Source organism: Doryrhamphus excisus, chromosome 1 (genome assembly GCF_030265055.1).
Source record: "Doryrhamphus excisus isolate RoL2022-K1 chromosome 1, RoL_Dexc_1.0, whole genome shotgun sequence".
Classification (NCBI taxonomy): Eukaryota; Metazoa; Chordata; class Actinopteri; order Syngnathiformes; family Syngnathidae; genus Doryrhamphus; species Doryrhamphus excisus.
This window is the reverse complement of record NC_080466.1, coordinates 24,237,414-24,264,290: the sequence shown is the minus strand read 5'-3', so window position 1 is coordinate 24,264,290 and position 26,877 is coordinate 24,237,414. Positions and strand designations below refer to the sequence as shown.

Genomic DNA, 26,877 nt, shown 5'->3' with positions numbered 1-26,877 from the left:
TTGGGACGAAACAAAGGGAGTCCTTCTAATTATTCTTAGCCACAAGGACGCAGAAGCTATTGCGGGAAAATGCTAACGTGGTTATTTATTAAAGGGGGCCTATTATGCTAATTTTCGGCCTTTGTATTGAGTCATGAACTCCGATAGAGCAGCTACACACAACAACCAGAACAGAAATCTTTCTAGTTCTTCCAGAATCTGCACCTATTCAGCTGTATTTCTTTGGATTTCATGGTTCCCGCAAAAAATGGTTTGTTTTAATGTATTCCACCCGTGGCCCACCTCCGGGCACGCCCACTCTGCTTGGGTTGGTCACACTCTCACATGCATAGAAACACTTCCGGTTTGTGCGGCCAACTTTATCTTTTTAAAATGTCAGCTTTTAACATAAAGCCATATGTTGGATGTCGGATCCCGAATTTGATCCGGAAGTAGAGACTGGACAGTCTGACATTTCTCAAGAAAAGAGGTTACTTCAAGATGTCTCTCAATGGTAAGTAGCTTTAGCATTTTAGCGTCAGGTTTTCGACAGCATGGCTAACAGAATGTGGCCACTAACTGTAGTGGGAAACAACTTGCAAGCGCTTTTGCTCCATGACTTACACAAAATAAACACACTTAGGACAGACAACCATTTGTGTCTGATGGAGTCTTTAGGAATTGTAAACTAAAGTGGCATTGCTAGCAAGTAAACAGAGGAGCATAGCTTGGGGGGAATTAGAGCGCTTATCCGGCTTACAGACACGACCATATAAGGAAGTCTGCCCCTCTGTGACATCACACAGGGGCAGTTTTACCACACCTTTTGAAACCAAGCATTTTGAGCCATCCCAAACGTCTTTCAGGTCTCACTTCCAAATATGCAAACCTCATGATCTGAAACTTTGGCATAGTTTAACATGAGAATACAACATTCTAACTACTTTTATAGGTCAGAAAAGTGGAAAAAGCACAATAACCTTTAAGTACTTTAAGTACTTATTGCATACTCAGCAATCCACATGGGCAATTGGCCGTGGCAGCACCCTCTAGCACCCACAAGGAAAAAAAAAGATTCATATTTATTTATGCTAAGTGCCCTCTACAGGCAGATACGTGAAGTGGATGAAACCAAATCGGGTCTCTAACATATTACTAACATACACTAACGTCTCACACATTGAGGTTGGTCAGGATCAAACTTCAACTTGCTTAATAGAAGTTGCTCTTTTATTTGCTCATAGTAGCCTAGTAAACGCTCACCCGCAATACAAAAGCAAATACTTTGATATAATCTCAAGCAGTGATTTTCAACCACTGTGCCGCGGCACACTCGTGTACCTTGAGAAACCGTCAGGTGTGCCGTGGGGAATTATCCAATATCACTTTATATAATTAACATTTATTAATCATCATTTGCAAATATTATGTCAATAGCCATTATGTCAATAGTATACATGGACCCAAATATTCCAATTCACTTTGGTTTATTTGCTCAAACGGAAAGAATTGAACAGGGATGGAATATTCCTTTAACCAATCCGATTGAGGTATCTTGTACCCGCTCAAACGGAAAGTTGTCAGGGTGCCTTCTTCTTCGTGGTGTTTTTCTTCTTCTGTTGTTTATTGGCGGTTGGCAAGCAGCTTTCGTGTGCATTAGCGCCATCTGTGGAACAGAATCTAAACCCTTCTATACGCCATTCACAAGTCCACTTTTATTAAAAAAGAAAATATATATCTATATAAAACATGTCCTGAGTTGAATTATAAAATATTAGCAAGATTGAATTTGATCTTTTCCTGTTTAAATTGATCCCGGGTGCGTTCTTTCAGCGCATGCTCAGATATGACGTAACACGCAGATCCAGACGTTCTTCACTTTTAAAAATGGAGGCCAGCAATCGGCACTGGACTGCTAAGCAAAGTTTGTTTTTGATTCAAACTAAATTTCAAGACCGGACAGACGAAAAACTGGCAATACGGAGTTATTCCAACAAGTGAAAGAAAAACTTGGGGAAGCCGGTATCACGTGATGTTGGTGTTTACGTTTTACTGGGCATGCCCTATTGACTATTCTGGTTGATTTTCACGGCGCATGTAGACAAGAGATTGGAATATTCCTTTCTATGGATACCATTGTTTCCCGAAAGGTCACTCGTAAAGAGAAAAAGTGGTGATGTAAAAACGTGGCTACTGTGGAGTGTCTGTGGTGTAAAGACTGGCAGAGCAATGTAATATTGGTCCGTGTGGCAACACCTACCTTGTTCCTCCCATAGACTTATTGATGCACGTGTGAGGTCGTGGTGACATTTTGGAACATTTTTGGTTAGTGGTGTGCCACAAGATTTTTCCAATGTAAAAAACCTGCCGTGGCTCAAAAAAGGTTGAAAATCACTGATCTAAAGTAGTCAGTGTACAGCTTGGATAGCAGTGTCAATGTGCTGTCCACTCAAAATAACTCAACCCACAGCCATTAATGTCCAAAGTGTGTCCAAAGTGAGAGTATTGATAGTAGGTTCCATTAGTTTCCAACACCGCCTTAACTCTCTAGGATATGGGGTTCTCTAGAACATCGCATGTTACCCCTGGAATCCTCCTCCAGGATCCAGTAGATGTAAAAACACCTCGCGCTCCTCCATCTTCCGGTTCAAGATGCCCTATAGATGCTCATAGGGTTTAGATCCATCATCGTTACCCTTAGCTTCTTTAGCAAGGCAGTGGTCACCTTAATGTATTTGGGGGTTCTACCATGTTGGAATACTGCAATGCGGCCCAGTTTCTGGAGGTAGGGCATCATGCTCTGCTTCAGTATGTCCCAATATGTGTTGGCTTTCAGGTTTCCCTCAATGAGTTATGGCAGCACTCGTGCAGCCCCATACCATGACACTCCCCCCACCTGAGTTGACTGTAGAGTAGACACTCTTGTCTTTGTCCTCCTCGTCTAGTCGTCAGCACTCATGCTTGACAACAGCTGAAGCAAACATTATATTTATCTCGGTCTCATCAGACAACAAGACACAGTTCCAGCAATCCCTCCAATAATTCCCTTCAGCAAACTGCTTGCAGGCTTTCTTGTGCATCATCTTCAGAAGAGGCATCTGTCTGAGATGACAGCCATGCAGACCAATTGTATGCAGTACACGGTGTATACACCATACGGACCATACACCGTGTACTGCATACAATTGGTCTGACCACTGACCGGCTGACAACCTCTGCAGCAATGCTGGCAGCACGTCTATTTCACAACATGACCTGTGCTCAACTGCCTTTGTGGACCATGCGGGGGCCTGTTTTGAGCGGAAGCTGTCCTCTTGAAGCACCGTATGGTCTTGGTCACCATGCCTCAGATCAGTTTCAGAGTGGCTCAATCTTTTTATGGAATGTTTTTACACTGAGCAAAAAGTTCTTTGCCATGAAGTGCTATGTTGAACTGATCCTGGGGGGCAAAAATGGCTAATTGGGTTTAACATAATTGTTTGCCGTGGTTATGACATTATTGGTTGTGTTGAGTTATTCTGAGGGGGCAATACATTGAGGGGGCAATACATTGAGGGGGCAATATTTTTACACTTTCATCCAACCTGAACGGCGACTACTTTACATTGCATCAAAGTGTAATTTCTTTCGGTTGCTCCATAAAAAGATACCATAAAACGGGTTAGCTTGTGTGGTAGCGTGTGTGCGGATCGATCCAAATATCGATTTACCATCATGTGACTCAACAGCGAGAGGCAACCAAACCCCGCCCACCCAGGCATGCAAGCCCAGGCATACCATGGCGAGAGCAGGAGAATGGCAGAAAGGTTATATTTTCAGGCGGAAAAGGACACCATGGCAAGTTGTATAATTTGTAAGAAGGCTGTGAGGCAAATACTTTCGTTGCGCTAATAAAGTATTTTATATTTACTTATAAACTCTGCCCAAATTCTTTCCTGATTTTTAACTGATTAATAATCAAAAAGGCAAATCACAAAAAAGGTCGTAAAAATTCATTCAGATTTAAATTGATTCCAATCTATGATGCATCCACCTTAATTTATAAAAAGTATCGGTATCAAATTCAGCGATACTGGCCCTGTATAATCTAGCAGTATCGCCCACCACAAGTATATACATTCTCCACACATACGGAACACACATCCGGGACCATCCTACAAATTGAGAGCACGGTTTGCACCACGTCTGTGTAAACAAAACAAGAGTGTCATAAAAAATATCGTCCATATTAGAGATGAGATTTTTGGCTCTTTGAGGGGAGCCGGATCTTGGTGAGCCGTTCCTTTCAAAGAACCGTTCAGAAAACTGGCTCATGTGGCTCATTTTATATTTATATTTATATATTTTATATTTATTGCGTTTTAAGTCACCGTGCACCACGTGGCGTGATGCTATTTCTCAGCTGGGGGGTTCCCAGCTGAGACTCGGTTCCCATCGTTCATGTTAATGAGCCGTTCAAAAGAATTTGTGAACATCACAACACTATTCCATATGCATCTTCCGTACTCCCAAGCAGTGGCATTACAGTTCTAAGGTCCGTATCGCCCAACCCTAGAACACAGGACATTTTTGGTAAGAGCGTTGGCCACGAGTTTACAATATTGAACTTTTGGACAACGTTTCAAATATCAAAGATACTGAAATTGGGATTTTTATTAGCTATAAGCTATAATGGTCAACATCATTAAAAAAATGAAGAAATATATTTCTTCTTTAAAACATGAGGAGGATAACATAGTGGTTGTTTTCATTGAGACAGTCACGGAACAATTTGTTAATCACTATGATTGATGTCGCCAATGGTGAAGAATTGCACCGCATCATAATGAGAGGTGCTTCCAAATGAGAATGATCAGAATGATCTGAATCATAATTAGATTCAGATTATGAAATGTCTTATTCTGTAGCGCTACCCATCCACTTACACAATATATAATATACCAAATACCACATTTCTGTATCTAAAATACAAAAAGATAATAGAGTCATAAAGAATAGACCATGCCAACATGGGCAGATTTAGGAGCAGAAGAAAGAAGAAGCAAGGACAATGTGCACCAAGGCACCCATAACACTTCAAACCATAACGTGTCAAAAAGTCCAAAAGTGACATTGTGATTATACTGGTTAAACGTTTCACAGGATGATGGCAAGTGGGTAGAAAGTGGTCTGCTGTCTGCTGGTGCTTCTGGTGTGCAGCAAGGACTCTGCAGCAAGTGCTGTCTATTGTAGTCTGCTCTTTGTCTTTTGTGGCAGCAAACCAGACTGTGACAGATACGAGCAGAAGTGATTGAATACGTGTCATTTAGAACTGGATCGGCACCCTATGTGACAGGTTGTGATTTTTCTATGGTTACAGAAACATTTTTAGCATCTTTTTCAAGGACAGGGTGCTCGGGATACCATATTTGTTATTAAAAAGGATTATGCTTATCTATTATGCTTTTTCCACTTTTTTTTCCACTCTTGTATTCTCGTGTTAAACCATGCCAAAGTTTCAGATCATGAGGTTTGCTCATTGGGAAGTGAGCCCTGAAAGAAGTTTGGGATGTCTCAGAACGTCAAAGAGTTTTTTTCTGACACTGTCTTCCTTATATGGGCGTGTGGTGTTGGCCAGATTAATTAAAACAGCCTGTTTTTGTGGGAAGCAACGAATCCAAAGAAATACTACTGGAATAGGTACAGATTCTGGAAAATGTCAAACGTTTGCTTTACGGGTTATTGTGTGTAGCTACTCTATAGGAGTCCATGACTCAATACAATGGGCTGAAAAAAAACATCCTCAGATGTTCCTTAGATCCTTAGGCACTTAGATAAATAATATGAAACATTCCTGAGAAATGTTGTCATGTTGTTTATATGCTCAAGATTTTATGATAATTGGTAATTATCCCTCCCACATTCCAAAAACATGCTAGGTTCATTGGCCACTCCAAATTGTCCATAGGTATGAATGTGAGTGTGAATGGTTGTTTGTCTATATGTGCCCTGTGATTGGCTGGCCACCAGTCCAGGGTGTACCCCGCCTCTCGCCCCAAGACAGCTGGGATAGGCTCCAGCACCCCCGCAACACTCGTGAGGATAAGCGGTAGAAAATGAATGAATGAATGAACTGGAAACGTACATGTTTGTAATTGGGAATTTGGGTTTTATTTATACGGACAGTCAATAAAAAAAATCAGGTAGAAATTTATGCATAGTTCTACTTGTAGGAGGGTTGTAATTCTACCTTGTGTATTTATGGTAATGGTAATGGTAATGGTTTTATTTCATTTGAACATGCATCAGATTCCAATTGAGTGCATCCCATAATCAGTTCCCAGTTCCACATGTCCAAAAGGAGTAGGAAGAAGCAAAGCTTATTAAATCCTACCCCTCCATCTGGTACTTTTACAATCACTAACTGTTACATTTGTTCACTTCCTGCTTTCCATTATACAGTTTAAGGGTTTTTTTTTTGTTTTAAATAATGCACCTCGTACCTCGTAGGAGGTGATATGAGCATCCAATGCCATAATGGGTACCATAGTAAGTGTCAATATAGTGATATATATAGCACATCATGAATAAATAACAAAATAATAATTGAATAAATAATGAATTAGTTTCTGTACTGGCAATTTGGAGGATGCTAGGAAGTTGATATCCATTCGCAGATGCAACGTTGACAGTGAAGGAGACATTCTTCAGGATTACTGTGTTTAAAGCTGAAATGTAGCCCCCTGTTGACACCCTCAGCCAAAGGGTCCAGGATTTGTCCTTTGGTGGTCCTTCGCTGGTCCATGCACTTGCCTGGAGTCATTCACTGTCAGCTGTCTTGGGGACTAAAATGATGATGTTTCAAAGAAAAATAGAGCTGTTGGAGCTGTGAAGATTACAGACGTTTGATCAGGCAGGACTTGAAGGCGAGGATGCTGTCTGGGCTTGGAGTCTTCCTGGAACAAAGACTACAGTCTCTTTACTACGACGCGGTTTGAATTTTGTGGCTTCACTCTATCACGGTTTTAATAATAAACTATGCTCTTTTGTGATTGAATGGGGCCTATTGGTCAAAAATACGCATACAAATTGTATTTTTTTTTTAAACAAACAGGCATGAAGACGGTTCACGTGGTGTTTAGTTTTAGCCCCTGGGTGCATTTGCTTCATGAAACTAAGGCTTGAATGAAGGGAGCCCTCGTGTCGGCCACACAGTCTCTTTGTCCCTCGGAGGGACTGCTAGCATTCATACAGCAGAAGAGCAGCGATGCCAACTTGATGCCAACAGTGTGCCCAGTACACGCTTACCACCACACACCCATTAGTCACTGGGAGTTCAATGCCGGCCCAATCAAAGAGCTGTCTTCCTTTAAGCAAGTGCCTCTCCCCATCTCCCTCAGGGGGGAGGGGCAGCACTTACAGTAAACTTTGATGTCATGTTCTGGGCAGCAAAAAATCTCATCCCGTGGGCCACCAGTTTGAGTTAAGAAAATTATGTTTTTGTAGAAATAACTTGGTTAAGTTCTTTTTACGCTTCTAAGACAGATAAGAGTGTTCAAATGTGACTTAAAACATTGCCTGTACACTTAATAACACTTAATAACACTTAATAACACTTAATAACACTTAATAACACTTAATAACACTTAATAACACTTAATAACACTTAATAACACTTTGACCCCGGAACTGATTATTTCTATTTAGATTATTCTTTAATTTATTCTGTTTTTACACTTAGTATATGACAGTTAAACATTTTCAAATGTTACAGACTCTTGGTTTGACTTGGTTTGATCCTGTTCTCTACCTTTATTTTGCTATTTTCTGTTTCTTGCTTGCACTGATTGCTTCAACTTTAATTTCGGTTGAGGGAACTGGGAACGGGGCTGCACAGCGGCTGAGAGGTTAGCACACAGGCCTTCCATTGCATGTTCTCCCCGTGCATGCGTGGGTTTTCTCCGGGTACTCCGGTTTCCTCCCCCATTCCAAAAACATGCTAGGTTAATTAGCCACTCCAAATTGTCCATAGGTATGAATGTGAGTGTGAATGGTTGTTTGTCTATATGTGCCCTGTGATTGGCTGCCCACCAGTCCGGGGTGTACCCCGCCTCTCGCCTGAAGACAGCTGGGATAGGCTCCAGCACCCCCTCGACCCTCAGGAAGATAAGCGGTAGAAAATGAATGAATGAATGAACTGGAACTGGTGATTTTAGAAATAAGTTAGTATGTTCTCTGTAGGCGGCATTATGAATTATCCTTACTGACCTTTTTTGCAGTACATTTAGCGAGTGAAGATTGCTTTTATAGTTATTAGCCCATATTTCCACACAATAAGTAAGATATGGTAGAACCAGAGAACAATAAAGAGTGTGGAGTGATTTCTGATTGAGAACAAATTTTGCTTTGTTCAATATTGAAATATTTCTGGCCACCTTATGTTGTATATTTGTAATATGAGGTTTCCAGCTCATATTTTCATCTATTGTGATCCCCAGAAATGTATTTATATTATTGACTTAGTGCTCGGGTAGTTGAGATAATGATGAGTTGTCATGTTGTCACGGTTCATTGCACATGGGTTGGTCTCATTGCGCGATGGGTATCTGCATAATTTGAGTATTGATTTTGGAAGCCTACATAATGCCCCCAAAAAGGCCAGCATTGTTAATCCAGTGAACGGCAACATGCCACATCTATCGATATATATCGTGTATCGATATTCAACCTAAATATATGGGGATATGAATTTTTGGTTCCTATCACCCAGCCCTAGATTACTGTATATGTACATGTCAAGGCTGTGAAACCAGATGGCGTATGACTTCCATGGCTGAGATGGACGAGCTATTTGCCTGCCCAAAAGCCATAAAAGTCTAAAGTCTAGTCTAGTCGCTATCCAAAGCCGGCCATTAGAAATGTTCAAAATTTTGAACGGCTAGCTCTGTCCGTCAATATCGAGATACATCTGTAAGCCTGTTGGAAAACGGTCTCTAACATCAACACAAGGTCAATAGCTTGTGGGTGTTGTGATGCTTCCTTCTTCATGGTGGAAAAGATGAAACGTGAACAGCAGCCCCCCTGCGCACACCTTTTAAAACGAACAAACCACTTTGTGAAGTCTCAGTCCATTTTAGTGTTCCACGACAGTCTCAACCACCCGTGGGCGTCCTGGAGTTCAGTCCCCTCAAATGAACTTTTTATTTTCTCAAGTGAAAGAATAAAAATAAGAAGTGCGGTTCTTATGTGTGTCTCTTCCGACAGCACTTAGTGTCTTTGCAGAGAAACTACTTGGGGATATATGGCGCCTCCCAAATTAAAAATCCAGCTCACGCAAAAGGTGTCGTGGCCTGAATTGTTGTCAATTTTGCCCAGACTGAAAAGACCATCCATCTATGCTGTTTTATCTGCTCTACATGGGCTCACTATTTGGCTTTTGGAACAAGGTGAGAGGATGGAGAGGTGAGGGAACAAGCACACAGGTATGTTTTATTGATCAAGCACAAGATGGGAGAAAGCCTGAGAACATGGGAATGAATAATGTATGGATGGGGGAAAGGAAACAGAGGTTTGCTGGAGCGCTGAGGTGAATTGAAGAGGTAACAGGAGGATGAGAGGAGACTCTGGGGTTTGGACCAGGTTTTTCGTGTGTTGTTAGTGGGAAACCCTATGTCCCCACTAATGGAGTCAACGGGAACTCTTGTGCTCCAGTTGGAAATGGTGCACACATACATACGTATGTACCATACCATCTGCCGGCCATGCATGTCAATAAGATGACTGTTGTTACTTCTCGCTCTTTTGTGGAACTCGTTTCACTTTGACTTGTTTGACTTAAACGAAACTAGCCCAGAATTCCTGGCGGTCAACTTCGACTTCAGCAGGCACTTTTTAGTAATAAATAATAACACGATGGACCAGGACTTGATGACTTGTTCAGGTTGTTGACATAAACGGGACCAACTTCCACTTTATTACATTCTGCCCTATACAGGTAGTCCTTGGGTTTTGGTGTAAGTCCATCCATTTCTATACTGCTTCTCCACGCTAGTGTCTTGGGGGTATGCTAGAGCCTTCGGATTAGAGGCGGGGTACACCCTGGACTGGTCGCCAGCCAATCGCAGGGCACATATTGACAAACAACCATTCACACTACGGTATTAATAACGCACAAAGCGGTCATCAGTACAATGGATTGAAAATATTCATACATTAATATTCATTTGCGTTTCAGCATGAAGGCCATTTTCTGTGGTCATACAATTGCGTTGGATCACAAGCGAGCAGATTCAAGGCAAGGAATCAGACACAAAATGCCAAAAAAAAAAAAAAGACATTATAGACTGAACAGGATGAAGTTTGGGTATGGATGCTTTTTAAACAATTCCATGGTGCCCTTAAGCAAGGTACCAAACCTCCAATTGCTCCGGGCTGTGGCAACATATCCTTCAAAAGGGATTGTCACAAATATCCCATCTGACTGCAAAATATACACTAGCATTAAAAATGCTTGCTAAAAGCATGTGAGATATGGATGAAAACTACCAGTAAGGTTTTAGGAAGAGTATTTTAATTTTCCGCAACAGTTTGTTTAGATTTAGAGTTACATTTTCCCATTGGAAATAAAAACAAAATAAATATGTCCTGAAGTGTACAAAATGACAGTTTCCACTGTTCATATCAACACAATCTGTCCCTTGACAAACACACCAAGGGGGAATCTTTGCAAGACAAATAAGCTAAAGAAAAAGCAAAATCCTCCATCCGCTCTATGAGCTGAAGTCAGTCCTCGTGTTGCGTGTGTTGTGTTATCGTTTCTATTGAATTCCATTATAGTGTTAGATGTTGTCATACCGATGAATTCAGTTATTCTTGACACACTCACATAGCACAATCAGAGTTACACAACACGTACATATGACTGATGGGAAAACACTGAGAGACACACAATCGATGCATTGTTCTTACTCAAACACGGTTAAATCTCACCTCGACACACACTTAAAGGCATAGTTCAGATTTTTGGACATGAAATTGTATGACATCCCCAGTGACTTACCCCCACTTTGTTCCCGTGCACGCAGTTGGGGTCAGATTTTGGTGATGGGGAACGTAATTCCGGTTAGCTGGTGGCACCACTTAAGTCGTTTGGCTGCTTGAAACGATGTTCAAAAGAGGAACGCACAAAATTGCCTCATTGAAAAAAAACCTACTTTATGAAGATGGCTGTAACGTGACCATCATCACATACACAACCATGGACAGGCGATAGTGTTCAGTGGAAGAGATCTCGTTTTTTTTCGAGGAGGCTCTTTTGAACAACCAAACTCTTTATTAAGTGGCGCCAGCAACTAACCCAAACGACGTTCCTCCTCACCGAAATTTGACCAGACCTCAGCTCACAGAAAGACTCATTGCAAGTTATTGCAAACGCTTGATTGCAATTGTTGCTGCTAAGGGTGGCCTAACCAGTTATGAGGTTGAGGGGGCAGTCTGTCACAACCAGAGAAGCTGTCGATGGCTAGACCCCCCCAGGATGCAGAGATCCCAGCAGCAGGGCGTATGTAAAAGTCATTTTTTTGACATAATCAAAATGGCTCTGTGACAACAGAACAATCAGGCAGAGGCAACAGGCACAAAACTTCAGTTCAGGTGACAGCACAGGTGAGGGTACACCAGTCAGTCGCAATAAACCAGCGCCGTCCCTTTGGGGACACTGGGCTTTCAACCTCCCCTGATTGTACTGTAATTGCCACCAGACGTGTACAATTACACTGGGGTCAAGCTGCTGCAACAGGAAGTGCAGCACACCAAAATAAGAGCGCAACATGACACAGTCATTTTTTCTCCCTAATATTTACATTTCTTTGATGCTCACAAACATTTAAGTGTGGCAAAAAATAAGAAAGTGGACAAACCCGTTTGCCACCACCATATTGCTTATTTTGGAATACAATTTGAAAGCCATGGCTGCACGGCGGGTGAGTGGTTAGCACACAGACCTCACAGCTAGGAGACCAGGGTTCAATCCCACCCTCGGCCATCTCTGTGTGGAGTTTGCATGTTCTCCCCGTGCGTGCGTGGGTTTTCTCCGGGTACTCCGGTTTCCTCCCACATTCCAAAAACATGCTAGGTTAATTGGCCACTCCAAATTGTCCATAGGTATGAATGTGAGTGTGAATGGTTGTTTGTCTATATGTGCCCTGTGATTGGCTGGCCACCAGTCCGGGGTGGACCCCGGACAGCTGGGATAGGCTCCAGCACCGCCCGCGACCCTCGTGAGGAAAGGCGGTAGAAAATGAATGAATGAATTTGAAAGCCTTTTAAATATGCGTCCTTTGACAAATTTTTCTTTCTAGTCCACAGCAGCAGAAAGGAAGGCTGAACAGAAGTTAGCATATATATTTTAGGATTCACAACATTTCTGAGAGAATTTCCTCCATGAAAAGGTCTTTTCACTTTATAAAATCAGTAACCATGGTGTCAAGCTCATTGGCTGCTATTCCTGCTCATCCTCCAACTTCTACATCCTTGTATTGGACAGAAAGACCCCACGCTGCAGTTTTTTTTCTTTCCCCAGTGAAGAGTCCTTTCCTGCTGCTTTCTTCTAGCCAGCGGGAGCAGAATGTCCTTTTCATTTATAGTTCTCATTTCTTGTTTCATAATGCAGTTGCTGTGAGGCTGTGTTAACTTTTTTCCAGCGCTGGTCACATAAAGTAGACTTATTTCTTCTCCAGAACATCTGAAACACCACCCCAACACCAAAGCTCTCACACTGTTAGGACCCGTACAATAAAATCTTCTTGCTGAAATCACATCCTACGTATATTTGCCTTTTATAGCTGGATATGTATCATTTTTTGTTTTTTTAATGAATCAAAAACTGCCACATAACTATATGTGGAGTCATGTGGAGAGGCCCCTTGTTTGACATAACTTTCCTGAAAATGTTGACTTATATAATTGTATACATAATGTATAGGTGTTTAATTCCAAAAATATATTAACAATGTATTATTTTACCTTTAAATAATGAATACTATGCATCATATGAGACTGCAAATTGCTCTCAAGCATTAATGATTCATCACAATCATTATCACTGACTTCGTATTCACTGGAAAACATGCATAGCTTTGTACCGATGACTTCCAAAAGCCAAACAGGAAATATTTGTAATCTAGTCAGGTGTTTCTGAAAGCCAACAACTTGACACCGTAACCCTGATGGATCTCAAGAGGTTGTTTACACGGGACTGTTTTTTTTTTCAATGTGCCTGACAGTGGAAGTCTTAGAGCCTATGTAAACAAGAAGACAGAAAGAAGACAAAAGCAATTTCCTTGAAAGGACCGTAATCCCTTGTTTTGCGTGGTTAATTGGTTCCAGACCCCACCATGATAAGCCGGTTTCCACTTTACTTATTTTTCCAGTCAATTCTTATTTGTTTTGTATGTAGAGCACTGTATGTAATGTGATGTGCATATTTGTGTGTTAATGATGGGATGTACGTTCTTTTTGTTGGAAAAAATAGATAATTGTTACAGTGTATGAGTATTTTCACAACACACTTTGTATGTGTGTACAGTCTGGCTAACACTGAACAAAAGAAGGTCAAAGTCAAAGGTGTGTTTTCCATTGTTTCCATTGTTTGTGTTTGTCATTTGAACACAAAATACCATTTTGTATTTGTGTGTCTCTGAGAATAGGCTGCATACTTTCAGATAATGTGTGTAAACAATTGGGGAAAAAAAATGTAAATGTGCATTTTTCACAACCAATAACAGGTCTTATTCAACCACGGAACAGATTGATTCAGTAATGAATATATTTTTGAAAATCCATGATGGAGTGAAATTTGAATCCCCCCCGGTGGAGAATCATTACGCCTGTAACTCAAATTCCCAGCCCAAACGTACAGCATAAAAACATGCTGGACAAGCCATTAATGTGCGTTCATGTCCATTCATGTCAAAATTGGCATTTGAAAATAACGTTTTGCGGAAATTATCCCCACAGATTGCTGTGACAGTGGAAACTCAGTTAGCATCATTAGTTTGTTCGATGTCAAAGTGAAATCGGAAATCAGTTTTTAGAAAAAAAGTCTACTATTTCCAGGAATATACAGGTAAATGTCACGTCACGCTTTTAAAATCCCAACCATAAGTGATAAGTCTTTCACTTGTATCGTGCTTTTCCACCTCCAAGGCACTCAAACGTTTTGACACTGTCGGCACTTTTACCTACTGATGACGCAGCATCAGGACCAACTGGAGCATCACTATCTTGCCCAAAGATATTGTACTTCCACATGATCACAGGAGGATCAAACCTGCAACTTTCAGGTCGGGAGGCAACCACCCTACCGCTTGAACCATGCCGCCCCATCATCAATATTTATTTTCTTCAAACAGAATACCAAGTTGCTGTAGAAGATCTGTCATTTAGTCATTGGTGGGTATTGAGCATCATTCATAGTATTCTGTTGAATAAAGTCCATTTTAAAACGTTATCCTTTCGCGCTTCTCAAATGAATCATCCTCCAAGTGGCAAATCATCTACAGCAGGGGTGCTCACACTTTTTCAGCATGCGAGCTACTTTTAAAATGACCGAGTCAAAATGATCTACCCACTACAAAAATGCAAAACATCTATTTATTTTCAAATGTATTGAGGATTATTTGTACGTACAATGTATGTTGATGTACCTTACATAACCAAATGAGCCAATATTGCAAAACACACATAATTAACTATTAACATTTTTTGTAATTACCTGAGTTTACTTTGATGACTTGCACTGAATTGAACCAGCCAGGGATGCATAGTCCGGACAGTAGCTGCTGATAGCCAGCCTCAAGCACACTTCCAAATGTTTATCAGTCATGGATAATATCCGTATCATAATATCCGTATAATATTCCATATCCGTATGGAAGTGATATGTTTTTTGCCTTTTTACTTGGTCCAGTTTTTGCCTTTTTACTTGGTCCAGCTCCTTCACTCATTTTAGTGACCATAAACTTTAGCGAGGGCTTAAAATCTCGCAATTCGCCAACTAGCTTAGCACTTTGCATCGTTGTTTACGCATGAGCGGTGACCTAAAGGTCAAAATTCAGTTGTCATCTGACTGGTTGTCCTGTATGTCAATCAAGTAACGGGGATGGATGATAGGCTGACATCGTAAGTTCTGCTGCACTTAGAGACGTTGTTTGATTTGATTGGTCGCCCGAAGGGCAACATTCAGTTGTCATCTGAATGGCTGCCCTGTATATCAATCAAGTGACGGCATTGATGGTAGGATATTTTTTTAATGTCACGCCGCGATCGACCAGCGATCGACCAGTACCACCTCCGCGATCGACCGGTAGCTCGCGATCGACTTAATGAGCACCCCTGATCTACAGTGTATTTTGTGCAATATGGAAGTTCATCAATAAATGATGCCTGCATGACAGGAGGAACAATTGTAACGATACGTACAGGATGTGGTCTGTTCAGCTCCGTGTGAGACATTTGCGACGCCACGCATGTAGCAAAGCTGGTTTACGAGCCGAGGCTGTTTGTCATGCTGCCTGCACCGTCGGGAATGACTCACTTTATGACGTTTTTGTCGCCCTTTTTCAAATGACCTCAGGAAGGTGCGGTGTTATCGTGTGTGCACTTTAACACTTTTGCGACTGTCTCCTTTGGGATATAATGCTTTTTATAATCTTTTGAATGCATGTACTTCACAGCATATGTGAATAATTCAGTCGAGGGAATGATTCATAACCGTGCAGCCTGGTGACTGTGATTTTTGCTTGGCAGTTAAAGCAACTTGAAAGTTTCAACCTGATGCTTTTTTTTTCCAGGGGAAAATTCAATCAATACGTCTCCAGTGAGCTTTAAGTATGGATTACGGATGATGACCCGAGGTAAGAGGTGGAGGTAAAAGTCAGAAGAGCTGGAGGAGGCTTCAAACGCTGCTGAATAATCTTTGCCATTGAAGTGTGCGTTGGGGCTGGAGGGAAAACAGCCTCCAGCCCGCCGGAAAGATGCTGCTTTCAAATGCTTCAATACGTGAAAATCCTATTTTTGAGGTTGGTTAGTTTCTCCTGGTTGTCCGTGCTTTATTTCATTCAGATGAACTTTCATGGTAGAAGCTTTTGCGTTGAGACATTCTGCTATGATGTTTTGACTTACGTGTTGTGTTTTGTTTTGGGACTAGCGCTGTGTATTAACAGCATGACAGGAAGCTGACTTTATTGTAGCTAACTGGAGAATGAGGTCAAGTTAACTGAAAAACATGCTAACCAGGGCGGACGCTAACTGAGGTTCCACTGTGCTGTCAACCACCTAAACCAATTCCACCTGAGCTGCCTACTAAGCATCAGGTGGCACGACAAGATCCCGGACACAGAGGTCCTGGATCAGGGGCGGAAGAACCGCTTCAGAGACTGCCTCAAGGGTCCTTCAAAGCTACAGACATGAACCTCAACGCTTGGGAGTCACTCGCCCAGGAACGTCCAGCAGAGACCAGACGGACTACAGAGGCTTCTCGCAAGGCACAAGCCACTTCCACTTCCATCACAGCAGCCACCCACACGTGTCCCACTTGTAGACTACAGAGGGCTTACACGATGGCTATCCTTTGTGGTGTACATCATTGACATAAATACAACTGGATTACACACCAAAAGCCTCAAGCGTTGCGTGATGAGTACCGACACACTGACTGCTCTGTAGATCCAAAACATTTATTACACGCCATCGCGGCAGACATGCACTTGCAGCACCTCACCAGTGCACTCGCTTCACTGAACCTCTTGCTTGAAAACACATAAAAACATAAAATAATTTAAAACAAACACATTAAAAACAGGTTACATTGCTTAACACATGTTCATTATACTGCTTGGTAAAATGCATCACATGAATGAGTATCTGACACATAGCAAATGATAGCAAAGGTAGAACACTGTGCTTGTTGAAAGTGAGCAAGAGTATGGTTGGGAAGAGGAAGGCTGCATCCGTCCTGCTTAAGACGCACTGAAGGTCTTCAGGGTGGAGGGCTAAGCGTAGAAGGTTTCCACCTTGACTGCCTGACAGAACATCGTCATGGAGAAGACCAGGCCCAGGATCTGGAAAACATCAGACATTCATGTTCAACTCTTCTCTCTTCATGGCCCACTTTGGCACCATTAAGATGCATTACATCATACTGGGAATGTTGGGAATAGATCACCAACAGCTCTCAGTGTGATGGAGGGAACGTCTCCGCTAGAATCATCCACTGCTACAATAACTCGGAGTAGTTGTGGAGACATCATTTTAGTAGATCAGGGGTCAGCAACCCACGGCTCCAGAGCCGCAAGTGGCTCCTCAGCCTCTTTGTTGTGGCTCCCTGTTGTTGCAATGCTCGAGTGGGGAAGATGCATGTCTTTGTAATGACTTTTGGAAAATTCCAACTTTGCGTGAGACCGTGAATGCATCCCGGTTGAGTTTTGACTGGTGATTGGAAGAGCACCAGGATGAGAAGACAGGATGCTATTCAGTTTTCTCTCACACAAGTAAACATGGAGGGGAAAAGGTAATACTTTCTCAATGCTATTTTACATTTCTACACAATTTATTAGAGATCATTTAAAAAACAGCAGCATGGGAACTTGGTGGTGCCAACTTGTTTGGAAGTTTATCTCCAATACTAGCAAGAGTACTCCATCAACTCGTCTTTTCTTTTCTGAACTACTTTGGTACCCCAAAATTCCCTCCAAATGTGACGGCCAAAAATGGTGGGAGACTCCTAATTGACTCAGCTTGTGAGCTCATCACAACTCTTGGTCACCAGCTAAAAGAAACAGGCGACAGCTTGTACTACACTGTACTACTAATTCACTGTACTACACATTTCTTCAGGCTTGAAATCAAATTGAACTGTGTATTTTGTGTATTGCCGCACCCCTACCTTCTAATTATGTTTCTTTAACATTATTAGAGCCCTCTAGACATGAAATAACACCCCTATAATCACCTTTACATTTGTATTACCATATATGGTAGCCATAATAACAGAAAAGAAGCCATTTAATACATAGATAACATTTGTATCAGTCTGTGGAAATGGCGTTTTGGCTTGGCGTGAGTTATAGTCGCAACAGTAGCCTATGCTATTATTGTGCCTGTTTGTCTGAGCTAATTCAAACCTGCAATAAAAACGATATAAACATATCTTGCCTATATAAAAAATATAAACATATTATGCTTCTTTTGCTGTGATGCCATTGGATTCATTTCACAAATAAACATGGTTTCTGCAAAATAGGACAAATACTGCAATATGTATCAACAAGTAAAACAAGTTCATCTTAATACATTGAGAAATACAAATCACAAATAATGCTGGGAGCGTCACAAATTCCATATTTAGAATCTGAAAATAAAACTTTGATATAATTCCAAACTGTGGACTGTTGATGAGTGTGGTCTTGGCATGGATGTGATCATCCATCATTAAGGTTGATCTTGGTTTGCATGCAATACAAGACAGAGGACAGGCTTGATTGTGCTGGGGGGGGTGATGAAAGATTGATAGAACAGCCTGAAAGTCTAACCGACACGTCTTGAGTATTGTAATACGTCCACAGCAAAAGATAGATATTCATTTATTTTTTACCACTTATCCTCACGAGGGTCGCGGGCGTGCTGGAGCCTATCCCAGCTGTCTTCGGGCGAGAGGCGGGGTACACCCTGGACTGGTGGCCAGCCAATCACAGGGCACATACTGGGGCCAAAACTGTTCAACTTGTACATCAATGATATCTCCAAAGTTACGAAAGACTTAAAAGGAACTCGCTAAATGTACTGCAAAAAAAGGTCAGTAAGGATAATTCATAATGCCGCCTACAGAGAACATACTAACTCCTTATTTGTAAAATCACAAATACTTCAACTTGCTGATATAGTTCATCTTCAAACAGCTAAAATAATGCATAAGGCTAAAAATAAGCAATTAGCTAAAAATGTCATCCAATACTTCTCTACAAGAGAGGAGAAATATGATCTCAGGGAAGAAGTACATTTGAAACACTTCTATGCTAGGACTACGTTATGCTAGCCATAGCATTTCAGTATGTGGAATCAAACTATGGAATGGATTGAGTAAGGAAATCAAACAATGCACAACGATGAGCCAATTCAAGAAACAATACAAGCAGTTGATGTTTGCTAAATACAAGGATGAAGAGTCTTGAACCAGTCATGATGTGCTATATATATCACTATATTGACACGCACTATGGTACCCATTATGGCATTGGATGCTCATATCACCTCCTACGAGGTACCAGGTACATTATTTAAAAAAAACAACAAAAAAAAACCTTAAACTGTATTATGGAAAGCAGGAAGTGAACAAATGTTACAGTTAGTGATTGTAAAAGTACCAGATGGAGGGGTAGGATTTAATAACCTTTGCTTCTTCCTACTCCTTTTGGACATGTGGAACTGGGAATTGATTATGTGATGCACTCAATTTTAATCTGATGCATGTTCAAATGAAATAAAACCATTACCATTACCATTACCATTACCATTACCATTACCATTACATATAGACAAACAACCATTCCCACTCACATTCATACCTATGGACAATTTGGAGTGGCCAATGAACCTAGCATGTTTTTGGAATGTGGGAGGAAAACCCACATGCATTGTGATTGCAGGGTGAGACCATAGAGGCCATCAAGTATCAACTGCTGGAGAAAAGAAGCTGCAGCATTGCGGCGGTGTTTAGGTTTGATTCTGCCCTAGAAAAGCAATCCAAGACTTGTATTGATGACCACTTGTACCAATCAGCCGGTGTGTGCTCTGTTTCTGTCGCAGGGATGGGAAACAATTCCTAGTAAGGCCAAGTGCTGAAATGGCAGGTATCCGGTCCGGTGATCCCAATGTGCTGGGTGCCTACTAATTTGCTTGTAGGTAGACTCCTACCTGCAGCAACTGTCTCCTTCTGTAGAATAAACCCATAAAAGACAGATCTCTCATTGAGCAGTTTATTTCTCCTCTCCATCGGGCAATTTTCCAAGACATTTCCAGCTTCATACTGAGCTAGCAAGCTTGTTGCTGTGTGCAGCAGGACGATATCACTGTCTGCAGAAAATCAATACCACTATGATCTGATATCTTATTTTTACATCAATAATATTGGATAGAGTTTAGTGTATTCTATGAATTCCATCCATCCATTTTCTATGACGCTTATCCTCACTAGGGTTGCTGGGGTGTGCTGGAGCCTATCCCAGCTGACTTCGGCCAAGAGGCAGGTACACCCTGGACCGGTCGCCAGCCAATCGCAGCCTCTATGGCATTAGTATTATTATTTTTGTAGGTGGCCCACATTTTGGACAGTCCTGATTTAAAGTTAGTTTATCTTTCATAAAAGACGGTGAAGATGAGCTCGTGCCATGCACTAATGCATTCATTACAGCGTTGACCCCAAAGGCACAAATCGAAAAGAATGACATCACCAAAAAAAGCACAAGGCCCACAAGGTGTTCCCACTCATTAAACACAGGAGGAAGTCAAGGGAACGCAACACATTTCTGATGATTCATGATTGGGAGGTCCGGCAGGTCGTTGGTTAAACTGCAGCTTCAGCAAATCCAATCTCCTGCTCTCCGTCTTCGCATAGCAAAGTGGCCTTCAGCAAGACACTGGATGGAGACCACGTGTTCTCCCTGCTCAGGAGGTCAGCTTGGTGACATGGTCACTTGCTGAGTGCATTGTGCACAGAAGTGCCCTTCCTCGATCTTCTGGTTTCTATTTTGGTGTGTCGTTGTGTCTTACATATTGTATACAGCAGGGGTGCTCATTAAGTCGATCACGAGCTACCGGTCGATCGCGGAGGTGGTACTGGTCGATCGCTGGTCGATCGTGGCGTGACATTAAAAAAATATCATCCCAGCATCAATGCCGTCACTTGATTGATATACAGGGCAGCCATTCAGATGACAACTGAATGTTGCCCTTCGGGCGACCAATCAAATCAAACAACGTCTCTAAGTGCAGCAGAACTTACAATGTCAGCCTATCATCCATCCCCGTTACTTGATTGACATACAGGACAACCAGTCAGATGACAACTGAATTTTGACCTTTAGGTCACCGCTCATGCGTAAACAACGATGCAAAGTGCTAAGCTAGTCGGCGAATTGCGAGATTTTAAGCCCTCGCTAAAGTTTATGGTCACTAAAATGAGTGAAGGAGCTGGACCAAGTAAAAAGGCAAAAACTGGACCAAGTAAAAAGGCAAAAAACATATCACTTCCATACGGATATGGAATATTATACGGATATTATGATACGGATATTATCCATGACTGATAAACATTTGGAAGTGTGCTTGAGGCTGGCTATCAGCAGCTACTGTCCGGACTATGCATCCCTGGCTGGTTCAATTCAGTGCAAGTCATCAAAGTAAACTCAGGTAATTACAAAAAATGTTAATAGTTAATTATGTGTGTTTTGCAATATTGGCTCATTTGGTTATGTAAGGTACATCAACATACATTGTACGTACAAATAATCCTCAATACATTTGAAAATAAATAGATGTTTTGCATTTTTGTAGTGGGTAGATCATTTTGACTCGGTCATTTTAAAAGTAGCTCGCATGCTGAAAAAGTGTGAGCACCCCTGGTATACAGTATTGGGCCACCATAGATACTGTATGTTGTTTGAGCTTAACAATAGCAATGACCAAATATGACTAAAATGCCACTGGAGTGCAGAAGGCCACCAAACCTGAACTGGGAACAAAATAACCAATAAGAAAATTGGCCAATTTTCACGTCAGATGCTATAAAGTGCTTTGTTTTTGCAGCAAGCTGGAACGTAAACAAAGCTATCTCAGCCATGTGCAATTACTTCTGCATTGTAAATGAAAATAGTCCAACAGTGTGCAAAATGACAATGGCACAATAAGAGCTGCATCTGCCAAAAATAAGACAGAGTATGACATGCTTAGCAAGGGTAGAGACAAAAAGGCTTCGACGCCAAGGCAAGAAACTCTGAACTTTGGGAGGAATGACAAATATCCCCAAGAGAGTGACAAAGCAAAGGAGATCACTGAAAAGGTTGTTTCAGACAACCAGTCCATCTCTATCATGAATTGTGGGCTGTTGCCATCTTCTAGAACGGATGGATCCTGCCAACACTGGCAACACTGATGATGTCATACATAAAATGTGTACTACATATTACCGATACTCGGGTTATGTACACGACTATTGAGGAATTATGTGTAATTATCTTTATTGCCATATTGAATATCATTATGATATCAACTACTTGGAATAACTGTACATTTGGAAAATGTGAATGTAAATACAACATGAATACTTACAATTGTATTTCAAAATGTTCCAGTTAGATTTTATGTATATGTTTTATATAGGTAGATCATTTTGACTTGCATGCTGATAAAGTGTGTGCACCCCTGATATACATCTATAGCGTACTTAAATACTCATATTTACAAATATTGTAAATACTTATACTTTCTATATTTATAGCACCCCTGATCTATAATAATATTGTCCAGGTATCGGATCGGGACTCAAAATCAGATCAGGAGCGGATGCTTCAGCTTTGCTGCCATAATGACTCACGCCATAGTAGTCTCTTTGTCCAGATCCTCACCAAAAATGTTATGTATTTCTCATTGATTGATGTGTTATGTCTCTATTTGGTGTGGTGGAAATTGGTTTGCTATTTTTATTATAGTCCTGCTTTGTGTCTGTCCTTCTACTAACTGCTGTAACTTTCATTCATTCATTCATTTTCTATCACTTATCCTCACGAGGGTCGCGGGGGTGCTGGAGCCTATCCCAGCTGTCTTCGGGCAAGAGGCGGGGTACACCCTGAACTGGTCTAACAGGTCACCCTGGACTGGTGGCCAGCCAATCACAGGGCAAATATAGACAAACAACCATTCACACTCACATTCATACCTATGGACAATTTGGAGTGGCCAATTAACCTAGCATGTTTTTGGAATGTGGGAGGAAACCGGAGTACCCGGAGAAAACCCACGCATGCACATGGAGAACATGCAAACTCCACACATAGATGGCCGTGGGTGGGATTGAACTCGGGTCTCCTAGCTGTGAGGTCTGCGCGCTAACCACTCGACCGCCATACAGCCATGCTGTAACTTGTTTTAAAAAAAACAAACTATTAGAACAATAAACAACAATAAAGAGTGATGGCCTGGGACTTTTGCACAGCACTGAATGGAAGCCACACCCCCAAATACTCTATATAGGCGGGACTCTGTAAGCCACAGGTCTCCACATTGCGACATGGGATATTTACACAAAAAGACACACTATAAACCTTGCAATCCTACCTACACTGGTGTTCCCAGTGTCACTTGTTTACAACTGCCATCCTGTACAATCCTGTGTTATAAGCTTGAATTATGACTTTATTCTGCTAATATTTCAACTTGATGTCCACAACAGCGCATTTTGCCCACTGTGTCCTTTGAACATTTTGCAATGAATAAATATCCATATCTAAGAATATTAATAAATACTATATTTGACAAGATAATGCGGTGTAGCTGCAGTGAAAATGTACATGTACATCCTATTAGTATGAAATTATATTGAGATGTATTAACATTAGCTTGGCAAAATAAGCGTTTTGTTAAAGTTGCATATTCAGCACATAACATGTTAGGATAATTATTCAATTGGTTTAGTTTGTGAGTTCAGGTACTTCCCTTTGAAATGCAGGGTAATACATCACATCACTTTGCACGGGCCATCATTCTATGTACGCTCTAACTCTGTTAAGTTGATTACACCTACTTTCTGTTTCATTTGGCTGCATTAGAAAACGCAAAGCAGCACTGAAAGTCTAATGAGGGACTACAAATGATCCTGCAGCTGCAGCTGAGGAAGAACCACGTGATTGATGCCTTCAAGAACAGAGCCGTTCACGTTATCGCTTGTGTAGGCGTGTCACGTACCAATCGGCCGCAAAGGAGATAAAAGAGTTTTATGGAATGTCAAACCTCCCTATGTGGTCTTCAGTGGTAACACACACAAAAGGGCCACTACGCCCCTGCCGTCCACAGAAAGCCTGCAGCAGCGCTTAATTCAAAGGACAGTGGAAATGTTAGCTTTACTTAAACCAAAAGTCAGAGTGACTGAATGCACATGAAAATATCAAGAAGTGACTCATGGGACTTTCTCTAATTACCTGAGTAAGTGCTGTGCATAGAGCAAAGATCCACAGGGCCACCAGGTTCTCATTAAGCCAGTCCTTCACTCGCTCGTAGCACGGCTGTGGGAACACACACAAACACACAAGAGACTGTGAAGTTGCAGTCGAGCCCCGCAAATTCGACATTTTTATTTTTTTATTTTGGGGCAAAGCCACCCTTTTATTAAAAAAAACATTTTATTTTTCTTCACAACCCAATCTTATTTACCACAAGTCTGTGATAATTCACTAATTAGGCATTAAATGTCAGCAAAGCACACAAATGTGTTATTATACAACATACTGTGACTAAGGTACAATTGAAGAAAAAGTGTGGTGAGTATAACAATGGCAATTAATAAATTAATTCAGTACACACATTTACATATATGTGTGTGTGTCTTTTAGTTTTTTTGCGTGAGAGGCAAAAAAAGAGGTGATGACGCAAGTCCACAATAAAAGAGGTCGCTTTACAAGCAGTTTAAAGAGCTCGGCATGGCCCATTTGCATGTATTAACACTCAACAGCAAGGAGGAAGTACGAGAGCACGGAGGAGTATGGAGTATGCAGTGCAACGCATGCACCCGCACGCCGACGTGTTCACATGCAGTTTTCAGTTCCAAATGTGAAAATAGTTCAATAGGTCATGGTGTTCTACTGGTAAATAAATGATTTACAAATGTAAAACAACACTTTTTTGTATTGTTTATGTTGTTGTTTAAATATTTTTGTTGTCACAAAAGCAAAAAAAAATTGTGAGGAAGTGAAAGTTATGCCCCCGCCTCTCGCCCAAAGACAGCTGGGATAGGCTCCAGCACCTCCCGCGACCCTCGTGAGGATAAGCGGCAGAAAATGAATGAATGAATGAATGAAAGTTATGCTTCAGAAAAAGCTGTTTTTCACCCCTTTGTTTTTGTTAGGAACTGATATTTACCTGAAACCTTCCTATGTTCTACGGTTGATTACTAAAGAACAGAAAAAGTGAAAGTTATGCTTCACAAAAAGCTGTTTTTCTCCGACCCCTTTTTTGTTGGGAACTGACATTTTCCTGAAACTTACCTATGTTCTACGGTTGATTACTAAAGAACGGAAAAAGCTAGAAACTTTTTTTTTCCTGATGAAAGACTAGAGTATTTTTTGTTGGTATTTATTTATAGAACACAATATTCTGTGTGCCTTGAAAAATCTGATAAAATTGTTTTGAAAAATGACTGCAATAGAATGAGTTAAAGTGGAGGGCTATTTGGGCTCATGCTAATGTAATAAAAACAGTCCCCTTTGATGGCACTGAGATATACTAGGAGAGTGTCAAAAATAGTCTCAGTTACAATCGCCAGGATGTACGTCAAAGCATATGTACTATGGAATAAGGGTCCCATATTTTTTGCATGCTTATGTTGTTTTGTGTTATAACAGTCATTCCTCGTTTATCCCGGTTAACTGGGTCCAGACACAACCACGATTTCTGTGAAATTCAATATTAATAAATTGAATATTTTCATAGTTAGAGCATAGAGAACCTGTTTATGACCTTCTAAGTAAGTTTTTGTACCATTATAAAACCCCCATCATGACCTTTACTCTTGTTTTAGCCAGTGTAGTAGACATAATAATACGAAGTAAGCCATCTAATCCCAAATTCACACCAGACATGTATCTATGTTGCGTTTTACACTTGACAGCGTACTTCCTGGTGACTATTGTCTCATCAATGTAACATTACTGACACATAGAGACCAGAGTAGCAGAGACTCACGATGCACTTCAATGGTTTTACTAACAAGCAGAGAACACATGCAGTGAAAATTCACACAGGAGCTGCTGTCTGCCATTCTTTACACTGCTAACGTACTGCTAGCACTCAGCTAAAAGTCAGCTCTAGCTAGCTGCCATTTCCCAGGGCCCCCTTATTTGTATTTTTATTCATTTAGCCATTTTTATGCTCGGAAATGCGTGATTTAGCCCAATAATACAAAGACTTAGATATGGCCAGTCTAAGTCTTAGACTGGTTTAGATATGCATTTAAAAAAACTAGAAACGCGAGGATCTGATGTTTGAACCGCGATGGGAGAAGGGATTCTTCCCACTTTGTTCGGTGGTCCTTCAACTCACCATAGTAGTGTAACAAAGGGAACTTTAGACTTTAGACCAGGGGTGCTCACACTTTTTCAGCATGCGAGCTACTTTTAAAATGACCGAGTCAAAATGATCTACCCACTACAAAAATGCAAAACATCTATTTATTTTCAAATGTATTGAGGATTATTTGTACGTACAATGTATGTTGATGTACCTTACATAACCAAATGAGCCAATATTGCAAAACACACATAATTAACTATTAACATTTTTTGTAATTACCTCCACATTACTCCACATTTCCCTTCTTTGGTACTGCAATGGTAGAATGTCCACCTCCCATTCCGTATGGAAGTGATATGTTTTTGCCTTTTTACTTGGTCCAGCTCCTTCACTCATTTTAGTGACCATAAACTTTAGCGAGGGCTTGAAATCTGACGCAATTCGCCGACTAGCTTAGCACTTTGCATCGTTGTTTACGCATGAGCGGTGACCTAAAGGTCAAAATTCAGTTGTCATCTGACTGGTTGTCCTGTATGTCAATCAAGTAACGGGGATGGATGATAGGCTGACATCGTAAGTTCTGCT

The 26,877-nt window shown here is 41.1% G+C and overlaps 1 protein-coding gene across 1 annotated transcript in view; it reads right to left on the bottom strand.

Moving 5' to 3' along the window:
- Nucleotides 1–7,626: 7,626 nt before the first annotated feature.
- Nucleotides 7,627–26,877, bottom strand: part of tspan4a (tetraspanin 4a) — a 212,691-nt gene continuing 193,440 nt past the window's right edge. Inside the window, exons 6-7 of the mRNA XM_058045907.1 lie at nucleotides 24,207–24,290; nucleotides 7,627–17,078 (exon numbers count right to left, since the gene is read on the bottom strand). Of these exons, the coding sequence (XP_057901890.1) occupies nucleotides 17,010–17,078; nucleotides 24,207–24,290 (153 nt within the window). The 3' untranslated portion in view covers nucleotides 7,627–17,009. The remainder of the gene's footprint in view (nucleotides 17,079–24,206; nucleotides 24,291–26,877) is intronic.